Source organism: Capricornis sumatraensis, chromosome 3, assembly GCF_032405125.1.
Source record: "Capricornis sumatraensis isolate serow.1 chromosome 3, serow.2, whole genome shotgun sequence".
NCBI lineage: Eukaryota > Metazoa > Chordata > Mammalia > Artiodactyla > Bovidae > Capricornis > Capricornis sumatraensis.
Genome location: NC_091071.1, coordinates 14,497,246 through 14,519,977, shown reverse-complemented (window position 1 = coordinate 14,519,977; position 22,732 = coordinate 14,497,246). Strand labels below are relative to the sequence as shown.

Genomic DNA, 22,732 nt, shown 5'->3' with positions numbered 1-22,732 from the left:
CTTTGTCCTGATGGGGGTGGTAGGGGTGGTAAGGGAATCATATGAATATATAAATATAGGAAAATTGGGGTTAGACCTTTTCATCCTGTTCAATATCAGATTATTCATAGTGGGAAGAAAGCTTATAAATAAACTTTTAATGCATAGAAGGCAAATAAATTTAGACCTTAAATTTAGCATATTATATTCCCAAGAGAAGTTATACATAATGAAAATATTTTATAAACAAGATTATATTAGGAGACATGTTCCAAACTTTTTTTAATGACCAGATATCCTGTAGGCAATGACCTATCACTATTCCCTGTGATTTTTATAGCATACAATTTTTAAATTATATAAACATTAATTGAGGCTATTGTGTAGTATAACCAGTCACATAAATTTGAGATAAATAGAAAAGAGCAATATTTCTCAAAGTCATTTGTGTGTATCCTTTACCAATTTTATCATACTTAATGTTTACTTAATATTTTTAATAGGACTCAGGGTTTTTAGCCTTGTCCTAGGAAATATTATTTATGGAGATTGTGAGTTTTATATGCTAAATTATATTCTAATTTCCATCAAAATAAATATATAATTTTGAAGTTGAAAATATTCATTGGTGTACCATCTAAGTCTTCTGTACCATCATTTGAGAAGCCATGTGGTAGGATATGGCAATAATAATATTGTTTTTTAGGAATCCTTCCATTATTTTCATCAAACAGGTCCTGGGATCTCTAAGATGAGTCTTAGAGGAGACTGAGGGTCATATTGGTGAACTTTGAAAAGTGATTCAGAGAAATCTACTTTTCTATCCTGTAGTTTTAAATTTCCCTATGGCAAATGTATATTTTTGAATCAAAATTATTTCTGTTACATTTGCAGGTTTTAGTAGAGAGGAGGTTTTATTTTATACTGACAGGGACTTTATAAGAATCCCTTCACCTGTCTGTATCACTGTGGAACTCAGAAGTAGGGGCTGGACCAGAGGGTAAGTGGTGGTGCCACGCTGAGGCAAAGAACCAGGAAAGAGCCTTATTGGTTTATATAAACAACTAAGGAACCATAGGGCCTTCCTGGTGGGCTCAGTGGAAAAGAATCCACGTGCCAATGCAGGAGCTGTGGGTTCGATCCCTGGGTTGGGAAGATCCCCTGGAGAAGGAAACCCACTCCAGTATTCTTGCCTGGAGAATTCTATGGAGAGAGGAGCCTGGTGGGCTACAGTTCATAGGGTTGCAAAGAGTCGGAGATGATTGAGCACACATGCAAGTAAGTGTTACTAGTTTGTTTAATAATTCACTTTATTTATTGAAGTATATTTATGTACCACCGTTTTCCAAAAGGAATTTAAGGTGGTTAAATTTTATGATCACTGCCTTGTTTGACAGAAATTGCAGTTTGATGTTACAAAGCATTGTAAATATAAACCGTCATAAACCATGAATAGCTACATCTAGGGAGCTGCTTGTTTCTGGGCTTTTTGTTTTTCTCTTGGTCTTCTCAATCTTGACTGAAGAAGCCATGAGACTAAGTTGGAATCCAGTCCCCTTGCTTTTTTTTTTTTTTTTCCTTCCCTAGTCCCCTTGCTTTCTCACCTTTCTTCTGACATATCTCCTAGCTAAAGACTTCCCCATTTCTTTATCCCTGTGAGAGACTAGATATCATAGGCCTTAAGTCAAAGCTGGAATGATGTAAATTTTTTTTTAAAAAAACACTAAAAACCAAGAAAATAAATCATTTCATTGTGGAAGTTAAACTTTTCAGGTACATTTTTGTCCCACACATCAGTGGATGAAATAGTTAATAAAACCCTGAGATACTGGAGTGAGGGAGGATTTCCAGTAATATCATGTTTAAATACCTGTGTAATGGAGATCAATTTTTAAGACAGATAAGTTCTGAAAGTGTCTCTTCACCAAAGGGACTAACATGTAAGATTTATTTGCCCTAAAGAGGCAGAATATAGAGCTCTCAGGTTTCGGGAAGAGACAGTGAGGCAAGATGAAGTCTCAGACAGCAGAGGTATAGGTTAAAAGAAGTAATGATTAATTACAGTTGGTGAAGCCTTTGATCAAAGTATGCAACCAAGAAAAAAAAACCTGAATAATCCACAAAGAGTGCTAAAGGCTTGAACAGAAGGCAGCGTATCTCACACAGGGAAAGGAGAGCAGTACAGGATTTTCAGAAGAAGATAAGCAGAATTTGGACAATTTCAGAAGTCTGAACTGAAGGAGACCAGTCGGCCATGGATTTTCACCAATTCTTCATAAAATTAGAATCTATTATCTATCCTTAGGGTCATAAATGATTATGCTTATGTTAACCGTACAGTAAACTATGTCATTCTGGTGTGAATTCATTCTCGTCCTTTGTTATCTTCAACATGTTCTAATTTAAGTGAATCCTAAATGTATTTATTACATCAAAATTCTAGGGAGTTATAGGAGTGGTTTACTCACTCAGAAACCTAACATTACGACTTATTTCTGTCTAGGAGGGCAAGATATTACCCTTTTACATATGTTAATTCATTTGGTTCCTCCAACCAGGTGATGTTGCCTTTCTTATATGAAAAGAGATACTGAAGCTTAGACATGATAATAAGTGATAATTTTTCAGTTTCTCAGACTGGAATGTCACTAGAACATGGATCGTCTTACTCCTAATCCAGTGGATAAAAACAGTGCCTGGAACAGTGTTTTATAGCACTCTGAAAACATTTGATAAATGTATTAAATTTAATAAAATGAATTGCTGCTCAATACCAAAATTTGTATGACTCTCTTTCTCAGAATCTCAGAGTAAAAAAGATTATTGTGTTGATAGATTCTCTTATGTCCAAAGGGCTTAAGGGCTGGGAGAAAAATACTCATTTGGATTTTGATTAATTTTCAATTTATTAATTTAAGAAACCAAACAACATTCCTTAAGTAGCCAACATTCCTCTAATTATTCATAGATGTGCAAATAATAAATACTTAAGAATTTCTAAAATGAGATATCCTTTCTCTTGTGAACAATGATCAGATTTAAATATATCTAAACATTTCATTAAAGTTGCAGACCTAAAATTTCAAATGTTATTAAGTGTCTTAAACACATTAAGAAACAGGTAAGAAGTACCAGAATATAAAAAATAATTATACCAAAACTGGTTATAAAAATGTCAGACTTCCTGACAGTTCAGTGGTTAAGACTCTGAGCTTCCAATGCAGGGGGCCCGGGTTCCATCCCTGGTCAGGGAACTAGATCCCATATGCCACAACTAAAGAGTTCACATGCCACAGCTAAGATCCAGCAATGAATGCTAAACAATATTTTTTTAAATCATAAAAAATTTTTAAAAGGGAAACAACCTTAGTAGTATCCGATGAATGGAAAAGTCATATATATATACACAAAACACTATGTATATTTTTTTTACATTATAGATGTATGTGTGTGTATATGTAAATACAAATTCCATCACTTTCTATATACAAAATGAGGCTTCCCTGGTGGTTCAGTGGTAAAGAATCTGCCTGCCAACACAGGAGACGCGGGTTTGATCCCTGATCTGGGAAGATCCCCTGGAGAAGGAAATGGCAAACCACTCCAGTATTCTTGCCTGGGAAATTCCACGGACAGTGGAGCCTGGTAGTCTACAGTCCATGGGGTCGCAAAGAGCTGGACACAACTTAGCAACTAAACAACATCAACAACATATACAAAATACCATAGACTGCTAAGTGTCCAACTCCTTGTGGCCCCATGGACTGTAGCCTACCAGGCTCCTCTGTCCATGGGATTCTTCAGGCAAGACTACTGGAGTGGGTTGCCGTGCCCTTCTCCAAGGGATCTTCCTGACCCAGGGATCAAACCGTGTCTCTTCGGTCACCTGCATTGGCAGGTGGGTTATCTACCACTGAGCGACTTCACTTTCACTTTTCACTTTCATGCATTGGAGAAGGAAATGGCAACCCACTCCAGTGTTCTTGCCTGGAGAATCCCAGGGACCGGGGAGCCTGCTGGGCTGCTGTCTGTGGGGTCGCACAGAGTCGGACATGACTGAAGCGACTTAGCAGCAGCAGCAGCAGTGCCACCTGGGACCATAGACTGAGTGATTTACAAAAGCAGAAATTAATTGCATACAGTTCTGGAGGCTGGGAAATCCAAGATCAAGGCGCCAAAAGATCTGTGTTAGTAGGAAGTTTTCTTGGAGTCCTTTTATAAAAGAGATTGAATCCCATTCATGAGGGCAAAACCTAATCACTTCCTCAAAGCCCCTCTCCTAATATCTTCACCATGGGGGTCAGGATCCAAAATAAGAATCCTGGAAGGATACAAACATAATAGTGACCATGAAGAGAAATAGATGAGAAAAATGGGTTGGGGGAGAGCAGAGGGAAGAGAGAGGAAGATTGAATATGAGAATGAATGCTGGGTTGGGGGCTGATGGCTGAGAAGTTTATCAAATATGGGTACCTTTTAGTCTTTTCGAAAAAGCATTTAATTTGTGTCTTACCCCATGAATGATTGCATGTTGTTTTTCAAGTGCCAACTTCTTTATAGGTTAATTTTCTGTTGGTGCAAGCAGCAGAATTGACTCTTCAGAACATCTCCACCAGGATCCATTATCCCCAGTCACCTCCCATTCTCCCATCAGAGCACTCAAGATTCATATTCCTGGAAGGTAATCTGATTGGTCCAGCTTGGGCCTTGTGCTAAATGAAGACGGAGCATATTGATTGGCAGATCCACTGAGGGTGCTGTAAGGCAAGCAGAGAAAAAGAGAGTGAGCCGGGCATTCAGGCAGAGAAAGACCTATTATAAGAAGAAAGAAAGAAAGTGACTAGCTTTAGAGAGAAACCAGTGCCCTCCCTTCACAGCCAACCCTTCTTATACCCTATTGATGGGAAATTGTGCCCCGCAGGGAGGGGGCTTCAGTTTATCTTTAGCCCACAGCTGGGGTCTTGTTGTCATGTAGTGAAGGGATCTCATGGTCGGTTGGATGGTCATGTAGTCGAAGGGGTCTCATGGTCAGGTGGTCACATAATCTTGAGAAACTGGTACCAGCAGGGAAAAACAGGGTATCACCTTAAGGGAAAAACAGGATGCCCACCAGGGCAATGTGGCCACTGTGACTTTATCCCTTGTTTGTCAGGTCACCACGATGGGCCATAATTTAACTATACACTATGAGCCCCTTGTGAACCCTAACATTCCAGCCTTTTTGATATAGGATATGGGCCAAAGTCCCTTCAAGAAAATTAGAGGTACCAAGGGAACATTTCATGCAAAGATGGGCTTGATAAAGGACAGAAATGGTATGGACCTAACAGAAGCAGAAGATATTAAGAAGAGGTGGCAAGAATACAGAGAAGAACTGTACAAAAAAGATCTTCACGACCCAGATAATAACGGTGTGATCACTCACCTAGAGCCAGACATCCTGGAATGTGAAGTCAAGTGGGCCTTAGAAAGCATCACCACGAACAAAGCTAGTGGAAGTGATGGAATTCCAGTTGAGCTATTTCAAATCCTGAAAGATGATGCTGTGAAAGTGCTGCATTCAATATGCCAGGAAATTTGGAAACTCAGCAGTGGCCACAGGACTGGAAAAGGTCAGTTTTCATTCCAATCCCAAAGAAAGGCAATGCCAAAGAATGCTCAAACTACCGAACAGTTGCACTCACCTCACACGCTAGTAAAGTAATGCTCAAAATTCTCCAAGCCAGGCCTTAGCAATACGTGAACCGTGAACTTCCAGATGTTCAAGCTGGATTTAAAAAATGCAGAGGAACCAGAGATCAAATTGCCAACATCTGCTGGATCATGGAAAAAGCAAGAGAGTTCCAGAAAACATCTATTTCTGCTTTATTGACTATGCCAAATCCTTTGACTGTGTGGATCACAATAAACTGTGGAACATTCTGAAAGAGATGGGAATACCAGACCACTTGACCTGCCTCTTGAGAAACCTATCTGCAGGTCAGGAAGCAACAGAACTGGACATGGAACAACAGACTGGTTCCAAATAGGAAAAGGAGTACGTCAAGGCTGTATTTTGTCACCCTGCTTATTTAACTTATATGCAGAGTACATCATGAGAAACGCTGGGCTGGAAGGAGCACAAGCTGGAATCAAGATTGTTGGGAGAAATATCAGTAACCTCAGATATGCAGATGACACCACCCTTATGGCAGAAAGTGAAGAGGAACTAAAAAGCCTTTTGATGAAAGTGAAAGTGGAGAGTGAAAAAGTTGGCTTAAAGCCCAACATTCAGAAAACGAAGATCATGGCATCTGGTCCCATCACTTCATGGCAAATAGATGGGGAAACAGTGGCAGACTTTAAATAGCAGGCTTTGTCTAGAAAAAACATAGGCCTCCTTTATCTGCTGTGAGAAGGTCTAACCCTCTTCTGTTTTGAAGGACCACAGCTGCCAGGGAATCTAGTTGGCCCTGGAGACTGATAAGGCCAGCGGCTACTTCTTTTAGGCTTTCAGTGAGATCCTTAGAGAGACTGATAGTAGTTTAAAGAGGTCATGAGCCCTGCAGTTCCTGTTCCAATCCCTGCTGCTATTCCTATGCTTATCAATAAGGGAGTGAATTGAATTGCTTCTTTGGGTCTGTTGTGGATTAGTGGGATAGGAGGGTTTGATTGTTAGGAGCAATAGAGATATACCAAGTAAGATCAGGGTTATTTAAAGGGGCTGAGGAGATATGGGAGAAGTGAGGTATCAAGTCTTCTAATGTCTCATTGCAAGTGTGAATTGGAGGCTCAGAAGAATTAGGGATGAGGGTGGCGGGGTTAACAGTAGGGCAGTGTTCAAAAGAGAACTCGGGAGATTCTAGGAGGGTGATATGAATTAGTTGGATACGAGAAGGTGATAGAAGAGCCATGGCCTTGTGTGAGAGTAAGTCCTTAAGGTCATGTGGTGAGCGAATGACCGTGGGTGTCCCAAAAGTAAGTTTTTTGCTTCTTGAGTGAGAAGTGTAGCTGCAGCCAGAACACGCAGGCAGGCTGGCCATCCCTGTATGGTGGTATCCAGTTGTTTGGACAGAGAAGCAATGGGGACAAAGGAAGGGCCCTGCATCTGTCCTAAGACTCCTAGGACAATTTTATGTCTCTCAGTGTGTAGAGTATAAAAGGGCGAGAAAGATCAGGCAGTGTTAAAGCTGGGGCCAAGAGAATAGCTTGTTTTAGAGCATTAAGGCCCGAACAGACATTTGACTTAAAAGTATTTGGCTCAAGAGGCTCCGAAAGATTGCGCCACCCCTCCCCACCCCCCACCCCCCACCCCCACTTTCCCCGGTAGCTGGGTATAGAGGTTGTTGTAGGAGGGCAAAATTGGGGATCCAGAGGCATAGATACCCAGCCAAGCCCAAAAAGGACAGAATTTTTGTTTTTGATGTAGGAAGTGGTAGGGCAGATATAAGGGACTTTCTATCAGTAGTTATGTCTGTTGATGTAAGGAGAACTCTAAGATAGGTGACCTCAGGAAGGGAAAGTTGAGCCTTAATAGGAGACACTCCTAGAGCCCCTAATCGGCTAGGAAGTTGAGGCGTTGTATTGTATGTCGTTGAGAGTGTATGAGTGAGGGGCTACAAAGGAGGAGATCATCTACGTATTGGAGGATAGGGCTTGGGGTCTGGGGCCCTGGGCACCTTCAGTCTTCAGTGGCGAGTCCGAGGAGTCTGGGCAGAGATGGCCGAGGGCTCCTGCTCAGGACTGCGAGGAAATGTCCAGATCCCTAGAGGGAGGTTAGGGCAGTCTACCTTCCAATGTCTCTTTATGCCACAATTACTCCATGGACCCGGAGGGGGCTTGGGCTTTAGGCATGAGCCAGCCCAGTGCCCTTCTTTACCGCACTTGTAAGAGGGCCTAGATGGTTTATTTTCTCTGTCAGAGGATTGAGGTTTGGAGCCGTGTAGGGCAGTGGCTAAGAAATGATATTTAGCCTGATCTCTCTGGGCCTTTTCTGGTTTTGCCTGTTCTTCCTGGTTATTGAAAATTTTTAAAGCCAAATTTAAAAGATCTTGTTGAGAGGTTTGAGGGCCTTCCTCTGCCTTTTTTAGCTTCTTTGGAATGTCTGAGGACTATTGGAAAATAAAATGGATATTAAGGACAATAGTACCTTCTATTGAAGTTGGATCTAATTTTGTATATTTTTGTAGGGCTTCGGTTAATCTAGCTAGAAATTGTGCTGGATTTTCATCTGGCCTTTGAGTTATTTCTCTGAGTTTATCAAAGTTAACAGCTTTATGTCCTGTTTCTTGGAGGCCTGCAATAAGGCAAGTCACCATGTGATTACAAGCTGTTCGCTCAGGACACCCTTCCTGGTAGTCACAGTTAGGGTCGTCCCTGGAATTGGCAGCTGAGCCTACAAGCTTAGTATCATCAGTTTGATGTATTTCATTGGCATGAGCCTCAGTGGCTTGACAGACTTGTTATTTTTCTTCTGGGAGGAGGGTTCAGTTCAGTTCAGTTGCTCAGTCGTGTCAGACTCTTTTCGACCCCATGAATTGCAGCACGCCAGGCCTCCCTGTCCATCACCAACTCCTGGAGTTCACTCAGACTCACGTCCATCGAGTCAGTGATGCCATCCAGCCATCTCATCCTCTGTCATCCCCTTATCCTCCTGCCCCCAATCCCTCCCAGCATCAGAGTCTTTTCCAATGAGTCAACTCTTTGCATCAGGTGGCCAAAGTATTGGAGTTTCAGCTTTAGCATCAGTCCTTCCAAAGAACACCCAGGACTGATCTCCTTTAGAATGGACTAGTTGGATCTCCTTGCAGTCCAAGGGAGGAGGGTAGAGGAGACTATAATGTAAATATCATGCCAGGTCAAGTCATAAGACTGGGTGAAGTAGATGGACATGAGTTTGGGTGAACTCCGGGATTTGGTGATGGAGAGGGAGGCCTGGCATGCTGCAATTCATGGGATCGAAAAGAGTCAGATACAACTGAGCGACTGAACTGAAATAAGTGTCAGGGTCAGAGGAAAAAGAGCCAAAACGTTTTTCGATTTGAGATAAATCAGAAAGGAAGAATGGGATGTGCACCCAAACAATGCCTTCTGTACCACCCAGCTCTCATAAGGGAAGGAAGGGAGCGGGAAGGGATTCAGGGTCCTGTCTCTTTAAGGCCGTTCACAGCTGGGTAAAAGGAGGGGATTTAGGGAGGTCGGGATAGGGACTAGAGACTCCGGTAGTAGGGGGTGGAGCCAAAGCCCGAAACAGGCCTTGAGGGAGGGTCGGAAGCAGCGGGGCCTGCGCCTGAGAGGAGAGAGGAGCCAGGGGGGATGTAAGGTGGAGGTTGTGGGACCAGGTCTGCTACGACAGGATTAGAGGCGACTGGAGGTGCACTGTGGTCAGAGCGGTCAAAAGAAGAGGAAAAATGCAAACAGGGATCAGGGGATATAGTACTGGGGGGATGTGGCCCAGAATGCGCTAAAAGTATTTGAGAAGTAGAAGAGGAGGTACAGAGAGAGGGCCAAGAGCGGAGAACAAAGAAAGCCTGAACAGAAGGGATCTCTGACCACTTGCCATTGCCGCCGCAGAAGTTATCGAGGTCCCTTAAAGCAGTGTAATCAAGAGTTCTGTTTTCTGGCCACTGGGCCCTACTATCCAGTCGCCATACAGTGTGACAGTAATAAGTGAGTCGCTTTGGCCCTCTTTCACCTTGAAAACCCTAAGTTTTTTAGGTTTTGGAGAAGGTAGGCTAATGGCTCAGAGGGTAAAGTGTCTGCCTGCAATGCAGGAGACCTGGGTTCGATCCCTGAGTCAGGAAGATCCTCTGGAGAAGGAAATGGCAACCCACTCCAGTACTCTTGCCTGGAAAATCCCATGGACAGAGAAGTCTGGTAGACTACAGTCCATGGGGTCATAACGAGTCAGACACGACTGAGTGACTTCACTTTCACTTTTTTGGGACTGAGAATTTCCCATTATAGTCGAATAGGGGAGGTAGGGCAAACAAGGGCGAGTGAAAAAAGGGAGGAGAAAGGTCCAAAAGAAAAGGTGTCCCCGTTCTCACGGCTTCTCAGTCAGCGACAGGGTCTCCCATGAAATGGGCGTCCCCTATTTCAAAGTGAGACCAGGGCCCAAGGGCCGTGGGATCCTCCGCCTAGCACTGCTGCTGCTAAGTCGCTTCAGTCGTGTCCGACTCTGTGTGACCCCATAGATGGCAGCCCACCAGGCTCCTCCATCCATGGGATTTTCCAGGCTAGAATACTGGAGTGGGTTGCCATTTCCTTCTCCAATGCATGAAAGTGAAAAGTGAATGTGAAGTCACTCAGTCGTGTCCGACGCTCAGCGAACCCATGGACTGCAGCCTACCAGGCTCCTCCGTCCATGGGGTTTTCCAGGCAAGAGTACTGGAGTGGGTTGCCATTGTCTTCTCTGCCGCCTAGCACTAGGGCTTCAAAAACCAGACAAGAGACAGAGGATCTGAGAGAGCAGGAATTCACTCACCCCTGCAGGCAATGAAATGAGAGCCGGTGTGTGGATGTCAGTCCAGCAAGGTAAGTGGAGAGTCCCATCTTGGGGACTCGTCCCAGTTTCTCTGGGAGGTCCAAGGGAGGGAACCACCGAAGGTGGGCTCAGGAGAGGAGTCAACCTAGCCGTGGTGGGTCTTCCCTCCCAGGTTTTGGCACCAGAAATGTAAGGTGAGCGTGGAGAAAAAGATAGCAAGCTGGGCATTCAGGCAGAGTAAGATTTATTATAGGAAGAAAGAGGCTGGCTTTAGAGAGAAACCAGTGCCCTCCCTTCACAGCCAACCCTTCTTATACCCTATTGATGGGAAATTGTGCCCCGCAGGGAGGGGGCCTCAGTTTATCTTTAGCCCACAGCTGGGATCTTGTGCTCACATAGTGAACGGGGTCTCATGGTTGGGTGGTTACATAGTCTTGAGAAACTGGCACCAGCAGGGAAAAACAGGGTATCGCCTTAAGGAAAAAACAGGATGCCCACCAGGACAATGTGGCCACTGTGACTTCATCTCTTGTTTGTCAGGTCACCACGATGGGCCATATTTTAGCTATACGCTATGAGCCCCTTGTGAATCCTAACAGGTGCAGATAAGGAATTCACAAAGTGCTCTCACCCCAGAAGACAGGACACTAAGGAGTAATGACACTGTACCAAATCCACCAAAATGGTGCAAAGATTCTCTTAAACTGAGGACACTGAAGATACAGCAGATGCAAGGAAATAAAAAACAAAAAACCTTTTCAGAGTGTTCCTTATCTGACTACAGGCAGAGCTTTCTAAGAGTGAAAGTGAAGTCGCTCAGTCCTGTCTGACTCTTTGGGACCCCATGGACTGTATAGTCCACCAGGCTCCTCTGTCCATGGGATTTTCCAGGCAAGAATACTGGAGTGGGTTGCCATTTCCTTCTCCAGGAGATCTTCCCAACGCAGGGATTGAACCCCGGTCTCCCGCATTGTAGGCAGACTCTTTACGGTCTGAGCCACCAGGGAAGATTTCAAGTTGTTGTTAATTCCCTCTCAGGGGAGATTCCAGCTAAGAAGGAGATCAACCAACCACTGACACCAGGATGAGAAATTGCATAAACAAACACTATCACAAAGTGTTGAACTTTCCATGGTTCTCATAAAAGCCCATTTGCCTTGTCTAAAAGTCCATTTGTTTTCCCAGAGGCCCTTTCTCCCTCCTTCCTTTCCCCTGTTAAGTTAGTATATGTTGTTCAGTGGCTAAGTCGTGTCCAACTCTTTGCGACCCCATGGACTGCAGCACGCCAAACTTTTTGTGTCTTTCACTGTCTCCCGGAGTTTGCTTGCTCAAAATCATGTCCATTGAGTTAGTGATGCCATCCATCCATCTCTTCCTCTGTCGCCCCCTTCTCCTCCTGATCTCAATCTCCCACTTCTAGTTTTGGTATATATCCCGTACATCTAGTTTTTCAAGAGTCTCTTCATCTGCTCTTGAGTGCATTTGTGAATAAACCTTGTCTTTTTGCCTGGTGAGCTATTATCAGTTCATTCACAGTCCCACCACCAACACAAACTTAAATTAGTAGAGGGAAAGTTTTCCTCCCAACGAGGGTTGGAAAAAAATCAACAGATGTTTATTCTACCGTTGATGGTGGGAAATGATTTGATTTGCATTAAAAAAAATCACTTTGGGTATGTTATTGGTGTCGTTAGCAAGAGAGGTTTTAAGCTTGCTTGTAAAAGAAAGGGATTTAAGTTCATAGCTAGAGGGAAATATATTATCTTGGGAAGGTTTTTGTTTATATGAAATAATGTACATAAAGTTATAGGGTTTCCCTGATGGTTCAGTGGGTAAAGAGTCCTCCTGCAACGCTGCATTTAAAATAATTACCACTTCTATAAAAAATCAGCTTCCATTTCTGAAATTTCAAACATCTTACACTATCCCCATCACCATCTCTCCTTTTAAATCTATGTGCTAAGTGTGCCCTTGCCCTTAATTCTTTATCTGAAAGCACACTTCAATCTAAGGATAAGATCGCTGTTGTTTTTACATCCATTCAGTTCAGTTCAGTCAGTCAGTCGTGTCCGACGCTTTGCGACCCCAAGAATCACAGCATGCCAGGCCTCCCTGTCCATCACCAACTCCCGGAGTTCACTCAGACTCGCGTCCATTGAGTCGGTGATGCCATCCAGCCATCTCATCCTCTGTCGTCCCCTTCTCCTCCTGCCTCCAATCCCTCCCACCATCAGAGTCTTTTCCAATGAGTCAATTCTTCGCATGAGGCAGCCAAAGTATTGGAGTTTCAGCTTCAGCATCATTTCCTCCAAAGAAATCCCAGGGCTGATCTTCAGAATGGACTGGTTGGATCTCCTTGCAGTCCAAGGGACTCTCAAGAGTCTTCTCCAACACCACAGTTCAAAAGCATCAGTTCTTTGGTGCTCAGCCTTCTTCACAGTCCAACTCTCACATCCATACATGACCACTGGAAAAACCATAGCCTTGACTAGACGGACCTTTGTTGGCAAAGTAATGTCTCTGCTTTTCAATATGCTATCTAGGTTGGTCATAACTTTTCTTCCAAGGAGTAAGCATCTTTTAATTTCATGGCTGCAATCACCATCTGCAGTGATTTTGGAGCCCAGAAAGATAAAGTCTGCCACTGTTTCCACTGTTTCCCCATCTATTTCCCATGAAGTGATGGGACAAGATGCCATGATCTTCGTTTTCTGAATGTTGAGCTTTAAACCAACTTTTTCACTCTCCTCTTTTATTTTCAAGAGGCTTTTTAGTTCCTCTTCACTTTCTGCTATAAGGGTGGTGTCATCTGCATATCTGAGGTTATTGATATTTCTCCTGGCAATCTTGATTCCAGCTTGTGCTTCTTCCAGTCCAGCGTTTCTCATGATGTACTCTGCATATAAGTTAAATAAACAGGGTGACAATATACAGCCTTGACATACTCCTTTTCCTATTTGGAACCAGTCTGTTGTTCCATGTCCAGTTCTAACTGTTGCTTCCTGACCTGCATATAGGTTTCTCAAGAGGCAGGTCAAGTGGTCTGGTATTCCCATCTCTTGAAGAATTTTCCACAGTTTTTTGTGATCCACACAGTCAAAGGCTTTGGCATAGTCAATAAAGCAGAAATGTTTTTCTGCAACTCTCTTGCTTTTTCCATGATCTAGCCATTAGGTCTCCTCTAATCTAGCAATTTCCTAACAAGAGCCTCGTATATTCCCAGACTTCCTTCTGTCTGAGAAGGCATCAGCAGCAGCCTGCTCATGGCCCATCTAAGATCTTCCTAACTGGCACATATATATATGTACCCAGACTTCTCTCCATCTCACAATATTGAGAATTAACACCTAAAGTCATACCAGACATAAAGATCTACAGAAGTTTATCTTAAATGCAACTGCTGGGGGGTGGAAATGCTTAAGCATTTCAGTCTCAGCGTTTGGCAGCCTCCAATGTTTCAGTGTTTGATGAATGAAGCTCCTTTTATTTGGAAGGCCTTGTCCAATGTCTGGGAGCTCAACAAAAGCAGAGAGAAACTAAGTGGAATAGGTAAAGGCCAACTTCCCGACGCATCGGACTAGGTACAGGTGCATAAACCAGAGATCAACGTCTTCAGCAGAGCCACAGCCCGCGGCTGCAATTAAGGGGGGGTGGGTGGAGCCCTGTCTTTAACCCCGCCCATGACTGAGAGGACTCGGAGCCAATGAGTGGGCGGCCTGGGGCGGAGCGACCTGCGTACGACGTGACGCCATCACGCTCCGGTCGGCCTTCTGCCGGGCGTACGCCGAAACTGTGGAGTTCTGAGGTGGGTTGTTTGCGAGTCCCGAAGCGCCGCAGCGTGGGAGCCCTCAAGGCGAGGCGAGTCGAGTTACATGACCTCGGGTTTCAGGGGCGAAGGGAGCAATCACCCCAAACCTTCTCCAGGCTGGGCGACATGAACTCAGTATTAATTGATCTCGAAAGGAATGCCAAGTCAAGGTCTCCGGCGTGGTGGACTCCCGGGCCACCTCGCCTCAGCCTCGCACGCCCCAAGTAGCCGGGCTCTGAGCCTTTAGGGAAAGGCAGCCCAGGAGGATGGAAAGAAATAGGGACGCAAGGGAAGGTCAGCGTTTATTCGCGCTGTTGAGCGCCTTACGGGTTAAGTCCTCGAAGCACTTCTGTGAGTAAGCCCAGTTGTTATTCCCATTTGGTAGAGGGGAAAACTGAGGCTTGAGGTTAAAATTACAATAGTGAAACGTGTAAGCACCTCTATAAAGTGGTGATTCCAGAAGGCCAACAAAGCTGTTTCTGCATTTGGGTGGTTCTAGTGACAAAATTCTTTTGGTGAGTCACAATCATCAGGCTAAACTTTGAAATTTATTTTCAGGTGACCAAAGCCACATCATGTCCGTGGTTCGTTCATCCGTCCATGCCAAATGGATCGTGGGTAAGGTAATTGGGACAGCAATGCAAAAAACTGCTAAAGTGAGAGTGACCAGACTTGTTCTGGATCCCTATTTATTAAAGGTAAGGAACATCGCTGTTTGTAGATGGCATTGATGAATCACTAACATGTTCAGGGTTCTGAGCAGAAACACACTGTCAGGGAAGATGGGCTGAGCCAGTGCTGCCCATCAGGCATTGGGCTGGTCGGTGGGTGTAACACAGTGCATGATTCCTGGTTCACCTCACATTTTAGAGACTGCGCAGAGTTCATTTCAATTCAATCTGATGACACTGCTATAGACATTCTATGTGTAGAGTACTGCAGAAGGTAAGACTCATTCTTCCTTCCCTGGTTGTTAAAGGAGAGCTTTTTTTTTTTTTCCAGGCCTTCCAGGCCACATGTGGGGTCTTCATTCCCCAACTAGGGACTGAACACATGCCCCCCTGCATTGGAAACACAAAGTCCTCACCACTAGACCACCAGGGAAGTCCCAAGAGCATTCTTGATTATATAAGATCAAGCTGAATCTCCAAAAGGACTTTATCCAGGAACTTCTTTGGAGGTCCAGGGTCAAGACTCCGCCTTCCAATAGGGGTTTGATCAGGAATTAAGACCCTACATGCCATGCAGTGCAGCCAAAAAAAGATTTTATCCAGAAGACCAGGTTGGGGGCAGGAGTGAGGGAAGTCATTCCAGCCATGGTGAATAGTTTGTGAAGGTTCTTTAACCATGCGTTCACCTAAAACAAATACACTGCCAGTTATTTATACAGCAAAAACAGGTTTACTTGGGATCGCAGATTGGGGTCTGCAACCATGATGAGCCACGTGCTGGTCTCCCACAAAAGCGGAGGTGACCAGAGAGGAGCGTGCTTTTACAGAGGGAACAGAAAGTTGGGAGGGGATGGTAAACAAAGAGTCTGTGGCATTTTGTTGGCTGAATTGTTGCTGGGAAAGAAGAGAAGGAGATCTTTCTTCCTGTTGAGCTCTGCTGTCATGACAGGGTGTGAGAGCTTCCCCTTCTGGTCTCCCAATTCTGAGTTTTTTGTTTTTGTGTTTTAGTAACTTATTTATTTTTGACCATGCTGGGTCTTCATTGCTGTCCGTGGGCTCGTTAGTTGTGATGCACCGGCTTAGTTGCCCTGAGGCATGTGAAATCTTAGTTCCCCAACCAGGGATCGAGCCCATCTCCCCTGCCCTGGCAGGTGGATTCTTAACTTCAAGATCACTGGGGAAGTCCCTTAACTCTGTGTAACTGAAGTTTCTGTTTATTAATTTCTTACACATGAAAAGGCATGACACTGTACTGGAGCAATGAGTGCTTTGGCGAGGTTGAGCTCAGAGCTTGGCACTAAGTAGGGCTTGTCTTTGAATGAACGCGAGAATGATTGGAATCGGAGTGGGAAGAGTCTCCTGTGTCGTAGTTTTGATTTCAGCCTATGAGAAAAGGAGATGGGAGGTAAGGAAATAGGTGAGGAGGCTATTGCAAATGTGTAGGATGGAAATGGTAAAGAGACCGAACAGTCCTTGGAGCAGAGGATGGAGTGGAAAAGGTAGCTTTCGGGCAGGAAGGTACAGAGTCCTTAATTACATAGATGTGTTGGGAGGGAGGGGCAAGTGCCGGGGATGTTTCTGCATGCAAGATTAGGCACCCTGGTAGGCACAAGTGCTGTTTGTTATCTAGGATCGAAAATACAGGGGCCCTTTCAGGGTCTTGTGAAGCTGGATAGATCCCAGCCAGGAGAAGAACAGCCAATCTCATCATCCTCCCAGCCCTTTGACTGCTTTGAAGCTGCTTCATAAAATGGCTTGATCCACAAAAATAAAACCACAGAAGCAAGCTGAAGAGTGACAGCATGGTCATTGGTCTTAGAAGACCTTAGTTTGTGTACTGGCTGTTTTTTGTTATTTTTAATGTCTATTTATTTATTTTTGGCTACCTCGAGTCTTACTAATAGTTGCATTATGTGGGCTTCTCTCTAGTTGCAGCACTTGGGCTTCCGACCAGGTCGGCTCTGGAGCTGAGCATGCGAGCTTAGTTGCCCCGTGGAATATGGGATCTTAGTTTCCCCAACCAGGAATCAAACCCTTGCCCTCTGCGTTGGAAGGCGTATTCTTAACCACCAGACCACCAGGGAAGTCCCCTGGCTATTGTTTGCTAGCTGTGCACCTTACTTAACTTCCCTGAGCTTGTTTTTCTTATCGGTTAAATGGAACGACCTGCTGTGGCGGGGTTGTCTAGAGGAAGAGATGGTTCTGGTTCTCATCTGTGGCTTGTTTGCAATACTTTGAGCGAGGCATGGAGCTAAGTGCTTTACATACATTATAATATTTTGTTCTCTTGATAACTTTGGGTGTTTTTTGGCTGGAGAGAAGACTCTACCTGGAAGGGTTTGTTTATTTATTTTTATTTTGGGTCTTTGTTGAGGCTCTCCAGCCTCTCGTTTGCAGCACTGGAACTCAGTAGTTGTGGTGCTCAGGCATATTGCCCTGAGGCAACTATGTGGAATCCTAGTTCCCTGACCAGGGAATGAACCCCCATCCCCTCCATTGGAAGGTGGATTCTTAATCACTGATTACCAGGGAAGTCCCAGGAAGTTTAAATAGTGTAGAAAAGGATGATAATTTAGAGCAAGGATACTGCAGGCAGTGGACTGGAGAACTCTGGGACAAGATCAGCTCTGGAAAAGTCATTGTTGTTTGCCAGAAACTAAGCAGCCAATTTTTGCTTTGGAAGCCTCCATAAATATGTTGTTGCTCATTCGCTAAGTCATGTCCGACTCTTTGTGATCCCATGGACTGCAGCCCACCAGTCTTCCCTGTCCTCCACTATCTCTTGGAATGTGCTCAAATTCATGTCCATTGAGTTGGTGATGCCGTTTCAGTCTAACCATCTCTTCATCTGCCACCCTCTTCTCCTTTTGCCTTCAGTCTTTCCCAGCATCAGGGTGGATTTGGAAGGTGGATTCCATAAGTATATTACCTGTTTCTTTCCCCCAAGTCCCAGCTTGTTTTCTGGACATTGCTTTTTCAGACTGTCTACTACCTTGCCAGCTCATGAGTGGGAACTACTGATGTGTTTCCTGCTTCTCTCAACAGTATTTCAATAAGCGAAAAACCTACTTTGCCCACGATGCTCTCCAGCAGTGCACCATTGGGGATATTGTGCTTCTCAAAGCGCTCCCTGTCCCAAGAACAAAGCATGTGAAGCACGAACTGGCTGAGATTGTTTTCAAAGTTGGACAGGTCGTAGATCCAGTGACCGGAAAGCGCTGTGCAGGAACCGCCTACCTGGAGAGCCCAGTTGATCTGGAGACCACCCCACTAGCCAAAAACCTGGAAGAACTCAGTCTCTCCATAACACAGTGAAGGAGGATTGGAAAACAGAGCCAAAAGGGAATTTCTGAGTTTACTCTATGGAAAAATTTTTCTCAGTTTCCTCACAAACCGTCCAGTTTCTCGTCTGGTATTTATGAAATCACTAAAAGTAAATGAAGTAAAGTCTTTGTTACAATTTTTCATAAAAGTTTATGGTCATGTTTCAGGTTTCCTTCTTGGTGGGACGTACTTTTCTGCTACACAGAGTATGCCTAGCAATCCACTACATTGTTCTGTAAGCTCACTGTTTTAGAAGGTATATATTTTTTTCTCATTCAATCTTGAATTTAACTTAAAACTTTTATTTTGGGAGGAAAAAACCTTTTGAGATCATAAACACATAAGACCACATTAAGTGAATATTTCAGCTCAGTTGCTCAGTCGTTTCCTACTCTTTGCAACCCCATGAACTGCAGCACGCCAGGCTTCCCTGTCCATCACCAACTCCCAAAGCCTACTCAACTCATGTCCATAGTCAGTGATGCCATCCAGCCATCTCATCCTCTGTCATCCCCTTCTCCTCCCACCTTCAATCTTTCCCAGCATCAGGGTCTTTTCCAGTGAGTCAGTTCTTTGCATCAGGTGGCCAAAGTATTGGAGTTTCAGCTTCAGCATCAGTCCTTCCAATGAACATTCAGGACTGATTTCCTGAATATTTAGTTTTGATCATATATATTCAAAATTCAAGTTTTTCTCTGATTTAACCACAGACCGAAAAATTAATATGCCAATTAGAATGTTGGCACGTAGAAAGTAAAACTAAAATTCTGTCATTTTTCTTTTATCCTGTATCCTAGGCTGGATTAAATAGGACTGAGTTCTTAAGATCCAATACATTGATGAAGTAGTGGAATTTCTCATCCGTGCATCTTTTTTTTTCCCCTCAGCTGCATCTTTCAGCACTGGGATCTTATTTCCCCGACCAGTGATTGAACTCCTGCCTACTGCACTGGGAGCTCAGAGTCTGTTTTTTTAAAACCTCTCCTTGTGTATTGGTGTATACAGCTATATAAAGTAACAATTAACAATGTTGTGACAGTTTCAGGTGAACAGCGAAAAGACTCAGCCATACATATACACGTATCCATTCTTCCCCCTAATTCCTGAGAGCCTGGAGTCTTTTTTTTTTTAATTTTCCTTTTGTATTGATGTATAGCTGATTAACCATGTTGTGACAGTTTCAGGTGAACAGTGAAGGAACTCAGCCATACATATGCACATATCCATTCTCCCCCAAATTCCCGGGAGCATGGAGTCTTAACCACTGGACTTCCAGGGAAGTCCTTCACACATGCATTGAAGTTGGAGAGTTTCAGAGTTTTACTGCTGTTCATTGATAAACCATGATAACTTAGATTTTGACCTGATGAAACACTGAGCTACACATTTCAGTATTCTAGGTCCCAGAAGCGACTTGGAGCATATTTCAACCTCAGCTAATAAGTGTATTGTGCAAGCACTGGCTTCCAGTAATAACTGCAGGCCCCGCCCTCCCCCACCCTGGCCCAGGCTTATAATCTCCGGACAGGTATCCACAGGTGCTTTCATGGCAAACACAGAAGCACATGAATGTGGGAGAAGTTAGGTGACTTTCCAGAAAAAGTGAGAGAATGCTAGAATTGAGTCTTAAAGGAAGAGTCTCCAGGTTAGTGTGTGAGGCACGCGGAAAGAACATTCCAGGCAGAGGGAAGGGAGTATAAAGTCCTCAGAGGATAAGAGACGAGTGTAACTATGGGGTTCTGGAAGTAGTGAGCACTTCAGGTAGAGAAGTAGGCAGGAATTAGACGTGGCTCAGACAGTAAAGAAACCGCGGAATACAGGCTACCCGAGTTCAATCCCTAAGTTGGGAAGATCCCCTGAAGAAGGGAATAGCAACCCACTCTTTTTGCCTGAAGAAATCCATGGACAGAGGCGCCTGTTGGACTTAAGTCCATGGGGTCACGAAGAGTCAGACATGACTGAGCACCTCATATTTTCACTTTCATACTATGAGTGGTAGTGGGTTATTCAGCATTTGGGGGGGGAGGTGCATACTGCACAGCATGCAGGCATGTGGGGTCTTGGTTCGTTGACCAGGAATCAAACCCACACCCCCTGAATGGAAGTGGAAAGTCAACTACTGGACTCCCAGGGAAGTCTGGGTTATGTAACTTTAAAAAAATATTTATTTGACTGTGCCAGGTCTTAATTGCAGCTTTCAGGATCTTTCACCTTCATTGTAGCATGAGGGATCCTTATTTGGATCTTGTGAACTCTTAGTTGGGGGATGTGGGAATCTAGTTCCCTGACCAGGGATCAAACCCGGGCCCCCTGCATTGCTAGTGCAGAGTCCTAGCTACTGGACCACCAGGGAAGTCCCATGAAACATTTTTAAAGAGTAAGAGTCAGTAAGAATAACAGCATCAGTGTCAGGAACGAGAAAGATGAGAGGGAGGCAGTGACCTGGTCCTAAGACCTGAACTAAGTTGGGCAGGGAAGTGAATAGAGATTGGGTAGATGATGTGCCAGGCTCCCAGGACTTGGCACCAGGGAGGGTGAGCCGAAGGGAAGCACCTCAATGTTTTATCTAAGTGGGGCTCTGTGGTACCAGTTACCGTGGAGGGAACCAGACACCTGTTCAAGTTATCTCGAAAAGCTCAAATACTTTAAATGTTTACATGTACACACATATGTCATTTTTATCTTAACATAGATATTTTTCCTGACAATCGCATAAAATTCTGCTCCAGGAACATGCCCTCTGTTGATCCCATGATATTTTAACCTAAGCCACACACCTGTGAAATAAGAGTACCTCCCTCCCCTCAGGAGAAAGCATCGGGTTAATGCAACTTCAGAGCAAAATGATGGTGGGAAAAAAAGTGCAGAACGAGGGACCTAACACTAAACACAAAAGCCAGGTCAGTAAAGACATGCCTACCAAGTTTACATGTCAGGAAAATAGATCTGAAAGATGTTGTCTCCAGAAATAGCACTGAGAAATCAGGGGAAGGTGTGAGAAAGTCACATGGACACCACTGGCTTGAAGAGGCCCTGCCTCCCACAGTGCTGATGGGACGTGTCCTTTCTGCCCTGGGGAGAGCTCACCCCAGCCTCCCTGTTGGGTCTCTGCATCCTCTACAGTCTCATGAAGTGTCAGCCAAATGAGGAACTCAGCCTCCAGCCTCCTGTCCCTGAGTACCTGGGCCTCCTTCCCACCTTTGCCTTTCCCTGGTGTGGTCACTTCTCTGTCCACAGGACCCATTTCTGTCCCTGGTGGCTCCTTGCCTTAACATAGTAGAACATTGCCCCAGTCAGAGCCTCTTCCTCCTGCCTTCACCTCCCAACCCCAGTCCCACAAGCCCAGTTATTGACCCCATCACTGCTATGCAGAGACCAGAAGGTAGCAGAGACCTCCCAGCCCCACCCAATCCTGAGGGCACTTGCCTCTTTCGGGACTCCAGCTGGCCTCCAAATGCTCCCCTTGGCAGCTGGGGAGCTCCTCCCTGTTTCTCCCCCTTTCTAACTGTCTGGCTCCCCTCCTTTACATATTTACATATTTATTTGGCTTCATGCATCTTCAGTGCTGCAGGTGGGAATCTAGTCCCCTGACCAGGGATGGAACCTGGGCCCCCTACATTGGGAGTCTTAGCCACTGGACCACCAGGGAAGAGCCATCTAGCTCGCTCTCTGCCCACATTGTCTTGGCTGCAGTTTCATGAGTATACCTGTGGCTCTTATCTTTCCGGAGGATCCGTTTTCCTCATAGAGTGCCATCCTGGCCCATGCCTTTAAGTTGTGTCCTTGGCCAGGCGGAGTTGTCCTACATGCTTGCACAGGTCACCTCCTTCCCTTGGGACTGAGCTATCCTGCCAGCACACCAGGGTCTATGTTCCCCTTCCCAGGCACCAGAGCTGGTTACATGCTTTCCCGTCCCAGTTCCCCCCTCTCCATCTCACACTCACACCCTGCCTCACTCGACTGGGACTGCTTGCGGGCGAGGACGGGGCCACCGGTGCTACCGGTGCTGAGATCAACAGGAACATCGGAGTTCTGAGACCGCAGGAGAACCTCATTATGCTTCCAACCAGGATGCTTCTACTAAAGCGTAATTTATTTTCGAAAGTCAATATATTTACATGGTGCGAAGTCCAAAACAAGGTATTTGGGGAGAAGCCCGCCTCCCAGCTTCGCACCCCAGGCCCTGGATTCCTCTAGAATCGTGTAACTCTCTCCTTGTGGATCACTCCACGTACGTACAAGCCTGGCCCTTGTTCCTTTGGCGCACCCTGTGCTGCGCACCGAACTCCTATCGCTGGCGCTTAAAGTCTCAAAATCGGTTCCTCCCCGGTTTCCCGCTCCTTTCTCGCAGTCGCGGGACCTCGGCGCTGTGACCCACTGCGGCCGCACAGCGCCCCCTGGCGGCCGCGCCCCGGCACGGCAGCGGTCGCGCGCCCCGCCCCGCCCCGCCCCCGCCTCGGCGGGCCCTGCCGGGGGAGGGGTCGC

At 45.1% G+C, this 22,732-nt stretch overlaps 1 protein-coding gene and 1 non-coding gene across 3 annotated transcripts; one reads left to right on the top strand and one right to left on the bottom strand.

The window, feature by feature from the left end:
- Positions 1–14,219: 14,219 nt before the first annotated feature.
- Positions 14,220–18,356, top strand: MRPS17 (mitochondrial ribosomal protein S17). 2 transcript variants are annotated; one of them, XM_068969200.1, is made up of 3 exons: positions 14,220–14,249; positions 14,811–14,950; positions 17,969–18,356. In XM_068969200.1, exons 2-3 carry the CDS (start codon positions 14,828–14,830, stop codon positions 18,236–18,238), a joined length of 393 nt encoding a protein of 130 aa, XP_068825301.1. In that variant the 5' UTR covers positions 14,220–14,249; positions 14,811–14,827; the 3' UTR covers positions 18,239–18,356. The 2 variants fall into 2 exon arrangements, with proteins under 2 accessions (XP_068825301.1, XP_068825302.1); XM_068969201.1 differs by having other exon boundaries at positions 14,226–14,302.
- Positions 18,357–20,527: 2,171 nt separating this feature from the next.
- On the bottom strand, positions 20,528–20,600 carry TRNAA-AGC (transfer RNA alanine (anticodon AGC)). The gene has a single exon. It is a non-coding gene; the product is annotated as a tRNA-Ala (tRNA).
- Between the last annotated feature and the right edge of the window lie 2,132 nt (positions 20,601–22,732).

What these genes read in the sequence shown, in the direction of transcription:
- MRPS17 (XM_068969200.1), top strand. Translation starts at nt 14,828, where the DNA reads ATGTCCGTGGTTCGTTCATCCGTCCATGCCAAATGGATCGTGGGTAAG. An exon ending in TGGATCCCTATTTATTAAAG is followed by an intron (nt 14,951 to 17,968) that starts GTAAGGAACATC and finishes TTCTCTCAACAG; the next exon opens with TATTTCAATAAGCGAAAAAC.